The sequence below is a fragment of the Castanea sativa genome, chromosome 11 (genome assembly GCF_040712315.1).
Source record: "Castanea sativa cultivar Marrone di Chiusa Pesio chromosome 11, ASM4071231v1".
NCBI lineage: Eukaryota > Viridiplantae > Streptophyta > Magnoliopsida > Fagales > Fagaceae > Castanea > Castanea sativa.
The window spans coordinates 32,810,953-32,821,982 of NC_134023.1; the positions used below are offsets into that span (position 1 = coordinate 32,810,953).

The 11,030-nt window shown below is 33.7% G+C and overlaps 1 protein-coding gene across 5 annotated transcripts; it reads left to right on the forward strand.

Annotated features, from left to right (window-relative positions):
* Positions 1-3,843: 3,843 nt before the first annotated feature.
* Positions 3,844-10,126, forward strand: LOC142617119 (AT-rich interactive domain-containing protein 1). 5 transcript variants are annotated; one of them, XM_075789821.1, is made up of 3 exons: positions 3,844-3,981; positions 4,543-5,588; positions 8,698-10,126. In XM_075789821.1, the coding sequence occupies exons 2-3, from the start codon at positions 4,551-4,553 to the stop codon at positions 9,601-9,603; spliced, it is 1,944 nt and encodes a 647-aa protein (XP_075645936.1). In that variant the 5' UTR covers positions 3,844-3,981; positions 4,543-4,550; the 3' UTR covers positions 9,604-10,126. The 5 variants fall into 5 exon arrangements, with proteins under 5 accessions (XP_075645936.1, XP_075645934.1, XP_075645935.1 ...); XM_075789819.1 differs by having other exon boundaries at positions 3,857-3,981; positions 4,517-5,588; XM_075789820.1 differs by lacking the exon at positions 3,844-3,981 and adding an exon at positions 4,030-4,324 and having other exon boundaries at positions 4,517-5,588.
* The last annotated feature ends 904 nt before the right edge of the window (positions 10,127-11,030 follow it).

Below are 11,030 nucleotides of genomic sequence, written 5' to 3' on the forward strand. Positions count from 1 at the left end.
TATAATCTCAACTTCTAGTATGAAACTAGCTTATAACATGTGCAAATGCACAAGATTTTTATTTATGAAACAAACTAATGTTTAATGCTCAAACCCAATTATCAAAAACCCAATACCAAACCACAATTCAGAAAAATGCTGGAAAATAATCCCAAAAGGGAAATTTTTTTTTTCAAAATTGAAATTCAAAGAAAAACTAAAAGAAATTAGTTCTTTTTAGAGAGGTGATCAGCAAACATTCATGAATCAACAAAGAGAATATGATAAATTATATTTGGTCTAGGGGAATAAATCATTAAATATGCATTTATATCTTCTTCCTTTTTGAGATAGTTTCAATCTATGGCATTTGCTCCTGATAATAGCTTTTTATTATTAGACCAAGATATCAATTAATTTATGCGTAGATCTTACAAAAAGATGTTAGTAAATTAAGAGTTAAATCGTTAAAACTTGAGTGATATAAATTAAAATAACAGGATAGTTTATTTTAAAGCAGAGTTGAAAAATTAATAGATTTAATATTGAGTGAACAATGAATAGTACAAATGTAGATATGTTGAAGAAAACGAAGAAATGGTAAGGAAAAAGAGGGATTTTGAAGCAAACATTTGGATACTTACAAACACCAACTAACAATTGTATTGCAAAAGTTAGGCCATTTTGGATATATACCATTGTAAGTTTCTTTAAGACCTTCTCCCCTCTCCCCGTATGTGTGTGTTAAAAATATTTAGTATTCTAAAAAAAAAAAAAAACAATTGTATTGCAACTGATACTACATGCAAAATAGGAAACACCTAAATGATGACAAAACTGCAAAATTGCAAATAGAAGACGGGTTTAAACATAGTTGTAAGTTAATCAAAAAAATTGATGTGATAAAAAATATTAATATCATGTCTTGCTTGGGGAAGGCAAATCTAATCCATCCAAAAAACCCCAAAACATAATTGTGGGTACTCGAGAATCGAGGAGGGATAACACAACTGTAGCCTTCAGTCGTTCCTTATATAGAAGCATTTATAACTCGAGGAATGAGTTGTCTGAGGAGAAGATGGGAAGAGACAGAACGTCTTTTGGAAGTATAAGAGGTGAGAGGGGCATCTCAGGGGAGAAACAAGATATTTTTGGGAAGTCCCCTATAAAGTTTCATCTACCACCACCGCATTAAATGGCTAGCAACAATTTTATCAGTTCTATTGATGAGGAAGTAATCTGAACAATAGATCCACAGCCAAGTAACTCCTTCTACCACCTTCACCAGAAGTCTAATGGGACAAGTGTCCTAATGAGAGTTTAGAGGATTGTAGGTGGAGGGCTAGGATGCAATGAGCTTAAGAGTATATAAAGGAAAATAAATTCTAGAGAAAAGGGGATCCAGAAAAATCAAGGGAAAAAAATTAGAGCTGGAACAGTGATTGAGAGAAAAGAGAGAGAACAGTGTATACATTTGCACAAGAGTATTGTCCTCGGGCAAGCTTGTAAAGAATTATCAATATGCTTAGTCTTTGACTTTTGCTAATTCCTTCTTTATTTGTATTTTCGGGCGAAGCCTAACTTGTTTCATCTCACTCTCTTTACAAATATCTATTGGTTTGGGTCTAGTCTAGTAATACCAATTTCACTATTCTATGTGGGCTTGGGTCACTAGATTTTGTGCTCTTATAATAATATTACTTATTTAAATGGTAAGTTGAACAAACTTGCTTATTGTAGTTCTTTGAATGTTTTAAATCATTATTTCCTTGCAATGCGTCAAGTTGGAGCAATCCAAACTCCAAAATTATGACTTTTGGATTTAAGTTGTTAAATGAAAAAAGAAAAAGAAAAAAGAGTATCTTCCAATGACATGGTTCATAGTATATATATTTTGAGAATCGACATGGTTCATAGTATAAAAGTGTAAATTCGATAAATAATTGAGTTTTTGATACTTCATTTACGCTGGACTCCTCGTTTTTTGTATTAAATAACTCACTTGACATAAAATTAAAAAAAAATTAGCCAAAATACAAGGTACATAATTACTCTCTCTTAGCTCTAGTTTTCCATTTATGCCAAACTCTTCATCTTTTGTCAAAATTAGATTTCAACTATAGAATCTAATTGAATTTTTTCTCACGTTTGTTAATATATATATATATATATATATATATGTATGTATGTATGTATGTATGTGTGTGTGTGTGTGTGTGTGTGTAAAGACATGTTTTGTTCCCAAAGCCCAGAAGAGAGGTTAATGGCTCAAAGAGCCCAAATCAATGAATTTGTAGAGAGTGAGCTTGAAACTGAACTTTTAATGAGTTAGGTGTATAATGATCACAGTAGGTTAGTTGCTATAGTGAAGCATAAAACAAACAGTTTGAGCAAGGAAAATCCTCCTCGGCAAAGTCCGAGGAATGTTGTTCTTATATATTTCTCTTGAACATAATTACAATTACAGCTCTCGTATGTACAGTGATTTTTCTATAAATCAATTGATGATCCCCTTGTAATGGGAATTTCCTTCTTTATATTCTCCTTCCTTACTTCATCTCAGCCATCCACTTGTAGATCAGACTGCTAGCTTTGATACTTGTCCCATTAGCACATTCATGAAGTCTTTGTGGGTAGTTGTAATGCTGAAGGTTACTGTTTAGGTATTACCTCCATATTAATGCGGCTAGGGAGTTAGCTGCAGAGCATTCAATGCAGTGGTAGCAGCTTTTCTTCTTAGATATTTCCCCACTCTCTTTTGTCTGATCTCCTCTTGATGTTTATCTTTGCTAGTATGATTGTTTGGTGCCTTGTTCTTGACGAAAGGTTGGAGTTATGACCTCTACTTTGTTTAGCTGAAGAGGTATTTTTCATTGGACAACACTTCCAGTTCTCCATGACTGAACTCCTTCTACGGACCACTATCCTGTATGTCTCCATCACTATTACCTCACCTGTTCTCGGACCATTAGATGTCCTGGAACACGGCCCAATACCAACATTTGGGCCACTTATCCCTACTAAATATGTGTGTCTGTGTGTGTACGTGTGCACAATTAAAAGGAATTTTTAGTAAAGGCGTTTGAGAACTATGAAATTTACAGTTTGAGTAATATCAATTAATGAATTGAGTTTCAATTACTTTTTATTTTTTGGAGAGAAGTTTCAATTACTTTTTAATCATTAAATAAAGGAGGAAAAAGAATGGATCAACTTTAAAACATGAGCCCCAAATTGGTCCCAAATATTAAAGTCTAGATCTCATTCGTTAATTGTTAAACAAGTTATCATGAGCCATAAAACAACTCTAGAGAATTCGAACCTTATATAATTCCAATCATGAATCATTTAAAACAAGTAAAATATTCTAAATCTCCTGACATAATTAAATGTATTATAAACGGCCTTGATTAAATCTTAGACACAAACAATTAGTGGGGTCCCAAAAAAAAATAAAAAGTTTGAAAACCCCAAAAGTGGGACCATTGAGCTTTTCTCATATTGACCAATCAAAACACGCAATACACAACAGCCTTAACCCAACCATCTAGTTAATAATAAACCCTAAGGTAAAAAGACCAAGCTCATCCCCATACATCTCATCCCATCCTCCACAATAAATATATATTGTTGTTGTTGGCCTTTTTTTTTTAATTTTTCATTCCAATCAAAACCCTAATAGCCCCTCCTCTCTTGTTTTGTGTTTTTTTTTTTAAATTTTTTGTGTGTATTTCAAAGAAAGAGGCACACTAAAAAAACAAAACAAGAATAAGAGAGAGAGAGAGAGAGAGAGAGAGGGTTATTATATATTAAAAAAAAAAAGTAGAAAAGTGAGAATTAATTAGTTTGTATTATAAAATAGGTGGTGAAGGTCAAGAAGGGTCACCTAATTTGCTGAGAAAAATTGAAAACCCAAAATCCAAAAACCCAACAGCCCCACAGCATAAGGGGCTGTGTTGGTGTAGCCAAAAGAAGGAAAAGACTAGTGTTATACTACTACTGGTACGTTTTCTCTCTTTTACAAAATTTTTTACATTACTTCCATCCTCCAATGACGTTTTTGGATTTTTGAGGACTATGGTCTCTCTCTCTTTCTCTCTCTGTATATGTGTCTCTGTTCAGTACTTGAATTTTTAGTCCTTTTGTCTATCTCTCTCTGCAATTAAGAGAGAGAAAGCGCGGGACATTGAAAAACTATTTTCATGGGGGTCTAAAAACTCTAAAAACTACTAGTTTATAATTAGCCAGTTAGCCTTCAAACAAAAAAAAGCCTCCCCCATTGAAAAATCTCAATCTTTTTCCCGCCAAAAAATCGAATTCCAAGCATGACCCAGATGGTTAATCGGTACCTTTTTCCATCTTTCATCTTCATATTCACTTCATAACTCTTTCACATCCGTTTTTTCTCTGTTTTTTTTTTTTTTTTAAATATTATTTTTTTATGGGTTTTTGTGCGTGTGTGGGTTTTGATGGTTTTTGTTGTTGAAGAAAAAAAAAAAAAAAAAGTTTACAAAACAGAGTGTGATTTGGTTTTTAGGGTTTGAATTCGAAATCCAATGGCAGGGTGGTCGATGCTTGCTGATGGGTCTGCTTTAGATTGCGTCAAAACCCCAGAAAAGAAGCTAAAGCAAAACGATTTCTGGGTCGATCTAAAACCGGGTTCCAATGGATCCGATATCCAACTAGGTTCCGATAAGCTTCGATGCGAGTTCGAAGGGTTTCTTGTACGTTTTGGCAAGGAGATCTGCGGTCGAGACTGTTTTCGGCCTCTACCTCCAATGCTTGGAGATGGGCAGCGTGTGGATTTGCTTAAGCTTTTGTTTGCTGTGAGAGAGAATGGTGGGTACAAGGTTGTTTCTGATGACGGGTTGTGGGATTTGGTGGCATTAGAATCGGGGTTGTTGGGTCCGAATCTGTGTTCCACTTTGAAATTGATTTACATCAAGTATTTGGATCTGTTGGAGAGATGGTTGATGAGGGCTTTTGATGATAATGAGCATTTGATGGAGTTTCAGGATGAGATTAAAGATTTTTTAGCAAAGGTTCCGGATCAGAAGAAGAAGAGGAAGGATGAGGATTATCCGAATTTGGAATTAGAGTTTAAGGAGGTGAAGTCATGTGCTGATGGTGAGGGATTGTTGGTTTTGGATTCAAAGACGAATGTTGAGAAAATTAGTGATAGTAAGGAAGGGGTGATAGTGTTGGATGGGGACATGAATGGTGTTGGCAATGAGAAAAAGGCGCGGATTGATTTGGGTGAGTGTGTAGTGAATTTAGAAGATAATGGAAAATTATTTGACAATGAAGAGATTGAGGCTGTGGTGACGCGTTTGGATGGAGGCAGTAAATGTGATGATGTAGTGATTTTGGATGCGACTAATGCAGAGGAGGAGAGTTTTTGTCGTAAGAGGAAGCGGGAGTCTTTAAGTGGATTGCTAAACTGGGTTGTGGGGGTGGCAAAGGATCCTTGTGATCCAGCTGTTGGTTCAGTACCGGAATGGTCTGCGTGGAAGTCTCATGGGAAGGAGGAGATGTGGAAGCAGGTTTTGTTGGCTCGAGAGGCCATCTTCCTGAAAAGACAAGTGGAATCAAGTGCGGATCAATGGCAGGTATATGCTACAACACTTTGTGTGCTCTAAATAGGAAAATGAGTTGGAAGCATATTCTAGTCTTACATGTGTTAGATATTATATTCTTACCTATTAAAGAATCTTGCTAAAGCATTATACATGCATGTTTCTCTGTGTGAGTGTTTACTATCACATAATTAAATATTCAATTAGACGTTGTTTGTAATCATGTTTTTGTTATTGCTAATGAGTATGCTGAGTAATTTAGAGCAGGGCAGTATCACATATCCTGGTGGATGAGTCTGTCCTTCTAAGTTTGTAGCCCCAATAATCTGATGGATCAGAATTACGTATTATATGGCTTTGTTGCTTTTAACTTGCTGCTATCATGTTAGGGTGTGTTATACAATTATTTTTTTGTTGCTGCTCATTTTGTCAATGTATTCATTAGCATGCTTTAGGACGTGGCAATTCTAAAATATATCGGATTCCTGCATTATCGTGATGTAAGATTTGTATTGTTTCTCGTTCAACTCCTAGTGGCTTACATTTTACCAATTTCTATTATTTTTATTATATTCAATTTTTTTGGTTCCTTATCAGCTCATATAAATTGATGTTTTATCATAGTTACTTCTGCTAAATTTCATAATGGATTTTCCAGCATTTTGGTCATTCACTCAATGTTCAAATGTTAGCTACGTGCTCTTAAGAAATGATAAGAAGGAAAGAAGAAAGAAATACTATTTTAGGCATGTCTGGTCATGTAATATTTAGTCTTTGATGGCTGTTGGTATTGCCAAATTTTATAATTGCTAATTGGTTTTTTAAACTCATCCGCTTTTGCCAGTGTTATTTGTATAAGCACTATTGTTGTCAATCTATTACTTCTTAGAAACAAGTCTGTGACATTATTAAAAATGATCACTCAAATGCTTAGCATTTATGAGTACTTAAACACGAGCCTATATTCATCAATTATCTTACTATAATTTTATTACATGGTCTCTCTCTCTCTCTCTCTCTCTCTCTCTCTCTCTCTCTCTCTTACTAGTTATAAGATTCTTCTCATATTAGTAGAAGTTTTTAATTGTAGGAGCAGTTGAAGCGCAGTTATTTAATAACCACTTGAAACTATATTTGAAAATAATTTGAAGTTTCAAATCATTGGACATTGTAAATTTTATAAATATGTTTCCTTTTTTAATTTCCCCCATTCTTATGTGTATAATGCTTGCTTTACTTACTTTAGAACTTTAATAAAATTTCTTTGATTTTGTAAGAAATTAGAATCTTAAAGCTATTGAATATGTGATGCATATTGAATATGGTTTGACAAATTTAAACTATATTTCAAGTGGATATGTAATTTCTTAATTATCAATTTCCTGTCCATCTATAAACATAAGTTGTTGTAACCCATGTGATCCACAAAAATTTATTGAAACACGTTTATAAATGGCATTTAATCAAATATATATATCCAAATCAGAGAATCTGTAGAGAAAAAAAAAAAACTTAACTAAAATTGGAATTTTTATGGAAAAGACCAAATGTAATTATATAGATTTTGTTTCACTGTGTTTCTTTATTCTAATAAAAAATTAATTCAAATTGGTTTCAACTAGCATATAATGATACTTAAATAAAAAATTTATTTGTTATAATGATGATGTGGAGAAACATGGGCTTTAAAGTCACTATTCCTTTTGAGATATATATCGCTATTACTTATCAAAAGATATATTTTCCTATTGATAGATTACCATCACTTAATCAAATGTGGCTTAAGGGGTTTGACAAAAAATTCTTCCAAATCGGGTTGGTGAAATCTATTTTTAACCCATTACTTAACAAGACTTACAGCCACTACCACACTACTCTTGTTCTTTTTGTTCATGTTATTTTGGTGTTACTGGATTTACTGCTGCCAATCTTTTTAAAAATTTATATGTAACCTTTTCTTATGTGCATCTATTTCTTTCTAGAAAGTGGGACTTTGCTTGGTTCATTCAGAATTTCCCAGAAACATTGAAAATAAAATAGAATTCTTGACAATATGATTGTTTCATGTACATGCCTAGAAAATAATCAATATAAGATCGTAGGCGTCTTTGATATTTCAGTAATTTGGACTGCCTTCAGCAAAGCTGTTAAAGCACTTTTTAGGAATGATTTTTCAAAGTCACACCACTTTCATTTTGTTCGTTGTTAGAAAATGCCTTGCATTCTTGTTTAAGGGTCCGTTTGGATATAGCTAAAACTGAAAACTGAAAAACACTGCAGCAAAATAATTTTTTAACGTATAAAAAACACTGTTTACGCTTAAAATTACTGTTCATTGGCCTAAAACCACTGTTCATGGCCAATGAACAGTACACAATGTGCGTCCCAGTGAAGAAAAAAGAAAAAAGAAAAAGGGAAGGGGCTGAAACGCAGACGCTCCCAAACGCACACTAAGTTTTTGCTCCCTCTATGTCTACTTTCTCAATGGTCAAAAATACCCTCACTCATTAATCACAATAAATTAATAAAACTTCAAATAGTATGACCAAGTAAAAAAAAAAATATATTTCAAATTTCTAAATTTTAGGTCACATTTAAAATTTAAAACACCATAGACAGTAAGCTCTAACGGAAAGTTGTTATAGTGGTAACTTCAAAAACCCCACATTCCCCACTTTTTTACTAGAACTGCTTATAACTATCATTAATTTTCTGATTATTATTATTATTATTTTTAATTTTAAAAAACCTATATTTCTGACAAAATAAAAAGCCTCTGGACATTCGTGTAGCATGTGTGAAGATGCTAATATATATTATGACTAATGAGTTGGATTGTGTTATGGTCAGTTCAATAATGGATGTCTCCTACAGAAACATAGAAGATTCTTAAGTTCCAGCTTTATACATATGTTCAATGTTGGATATTATTGCTTTATCCAGGAGTTCAAGCTTTCTATCAGGGCTTTGTCTTGATATGTCAATGACTCAATGCTTCAAATTTTTCAATGCTAAACTAATAAAAATCTTGTTTAAACAATATTGTTCAATATTTTTTCAATTACTTATCAGAAAATATTGTTTAAACCCATAAAAATACTTTAACTGTCTCATGTGTCGAAATCATGTTCCCCATTTGTAGAAAACTCAGAAGATGCATCCATGCATGTATGACGATCAACATGGGTCAAATTACAATCTCAGAGAGAGATTCAAATGTCGCAAGAAGCTTCTTTCTGACAAAACAATGTCTCAAGGACGAGCTTGTTCAGAGTCCTCATCAGCCTCTCAAAGTGAGTTGGACAAAAATCCTTGTACAGAAGGAATGGAAGATGGATTGGACAAATATTTGCCTGGAACCTCTGATTTGTCCACAGCAGATTCAGCAATTGACAAATATGCTTCAGCACTAGAGAAATATGTCCCAAAGCGCATTCCTTATGGGCCACGTTTTGAAGCTAATGTGCCAGAATGGACTGGTGTGGCTTCTGAGAATGAAAGTGACCCTAAGTGGTTGGGGACCCAGGTCTGGCCTTTGGAAAAAGTAGAGCACAGATATCTCATTGAAAGGGATCCTATTGGTAAGGGAAGACAAGATTCATGTGGCTGTGAAGTGCCTGGTTCCATTGAATGTGTCAGGTTTCACATTGCTGAGAAAAGGTTGAGAGTGAAATTGGAGCTGGGCTCAGCTTTCTACCGATGGAAATTTGATAGGATGGGTGAGGAAGTTAAAATTTCTTGGACTGAGGAAGAAGAAAAGAAATTTGAGGCTATACTGAGGTCAACTCCTCCTCCTCTTCAGAAGTGTTTCTGGGATCAAATTTTTAAAATTTTTCCTACCAAGAGCAGAGCTGATTTGGTGAGCTACTATTTCAATGTATATCTTCTGCACCGCAGAGGATATCAGAATAGAGTTACTCCAAATAACATTGACAGCGATGATGAAGAAGAATCTGGATTAGTAACTAATGGTAATGGGCACGAGGCAGACAAGTCTCCAAACTCCATCTTGTATTCCCCAAAGAAACCATATGCCAATTTTAGATAGCTTTTGAACATTGATTACAATCAAGTGATTTAGTGAGAATGTGAAGTCTGGAAGTTTTGGTTCTACTTTTGGTGATTATCAATATAAACAAACTTTTGTCTGCTGTCAGTGCAGAATCATCACTAAGTGAATATGAATATCCTATAGATTGAGGAGAAATTTTGAAGAAAAAGTTGACACATGGTGGCGGATTTTGCTAACTGTAGAGGTTCAAGCAGCTCTGGTGCTGTTGAAGTTCTCTTGGTTTGCGTGATTTTGGTTTTTGTGATATGTTTTGTCTATTCATCATGATTTCTTACCTACAAAAAATACAGGTACTTGCACTTCTGTTATCTTTTTTTTTTTTTTCACTAGGATTTTGACAGCAAGGCTGACTAAGAATTGAAGCCTTACGAGTATAGTGGAAGAAATTAGAAACATGGTGTTCTGGAATCTGAATTGTAGTCTCTCATCTATGGGGGTAGATGCTTGTGCTATCATGAGGGTTTTTTACATGGTATAGTAATTGATTTCTCATTTGCAATTTTATTTGTTGTTTCTCAATTATATTTTGCTTAATCAGTCTTAGGTGAAAAGAAAGTATTTTAATGCCCTACTTCTAACCCAAGTAAAACCTTTTATTGTGGAATGTTGCCCCCTTGCCATTCTTCTTGCCTAGCTCAAGGCAATAATGGTGATACGACTTTCCAATTCCTTTTGATTATTTGAGTATGCTATTTAGAGTGGAAAAATTAGAAGCATGGGGCACGAATTTTTTTTTTTTATATTCATATGTTTATAAGATTTGGACAATTTTGACCGGAGTTTCCATTTGTGGACTCAAACTGTGTTTTCTCTATTGCAATTTTATCTGGTTTGAACTTGGTGTTATATCCTTGTGGTATCCCTACAGTGACCGAGTATCAGATGGAGCTACTCTTGTCTGTAAATAAATGCCTAAATTGAAATCGTTGAAATACTTTGTGAATTTGTTTAGATTATTGTGTATGAATATTCATTTAGGACATTTTTCAAATGATGAGAACCAGTTATATCTAACTATAGGTTTTGAAAGGTGGTGCTTATAAATTAGTGTATCTATTTAGAGTTAATAGATTTGAATCGAGGGATAAGATCAGTAGCTTACCTATCAAAAAAAGAAAAGAAAAGTAGATAATATGAATGGTTTGATTTAAATTAAATTTGAACAGTACTTTGATATCTATTTACAAGAACAGGGGGTATTCAAATTGTACAAATTATCATGGAATAAAACTATGAAACTTTGGAGAGAGTAATTGAATATAGGTTAAAACATAAAACAATAAAATCTGAGAATCAATTTGATTTTATGCTAGGATGATCTACATACGTAGACATTTAATGGGAAAATAAAGATAGACATGAAATATCTTCATATGGTTGTTATTGAGAAAACATATGATAGG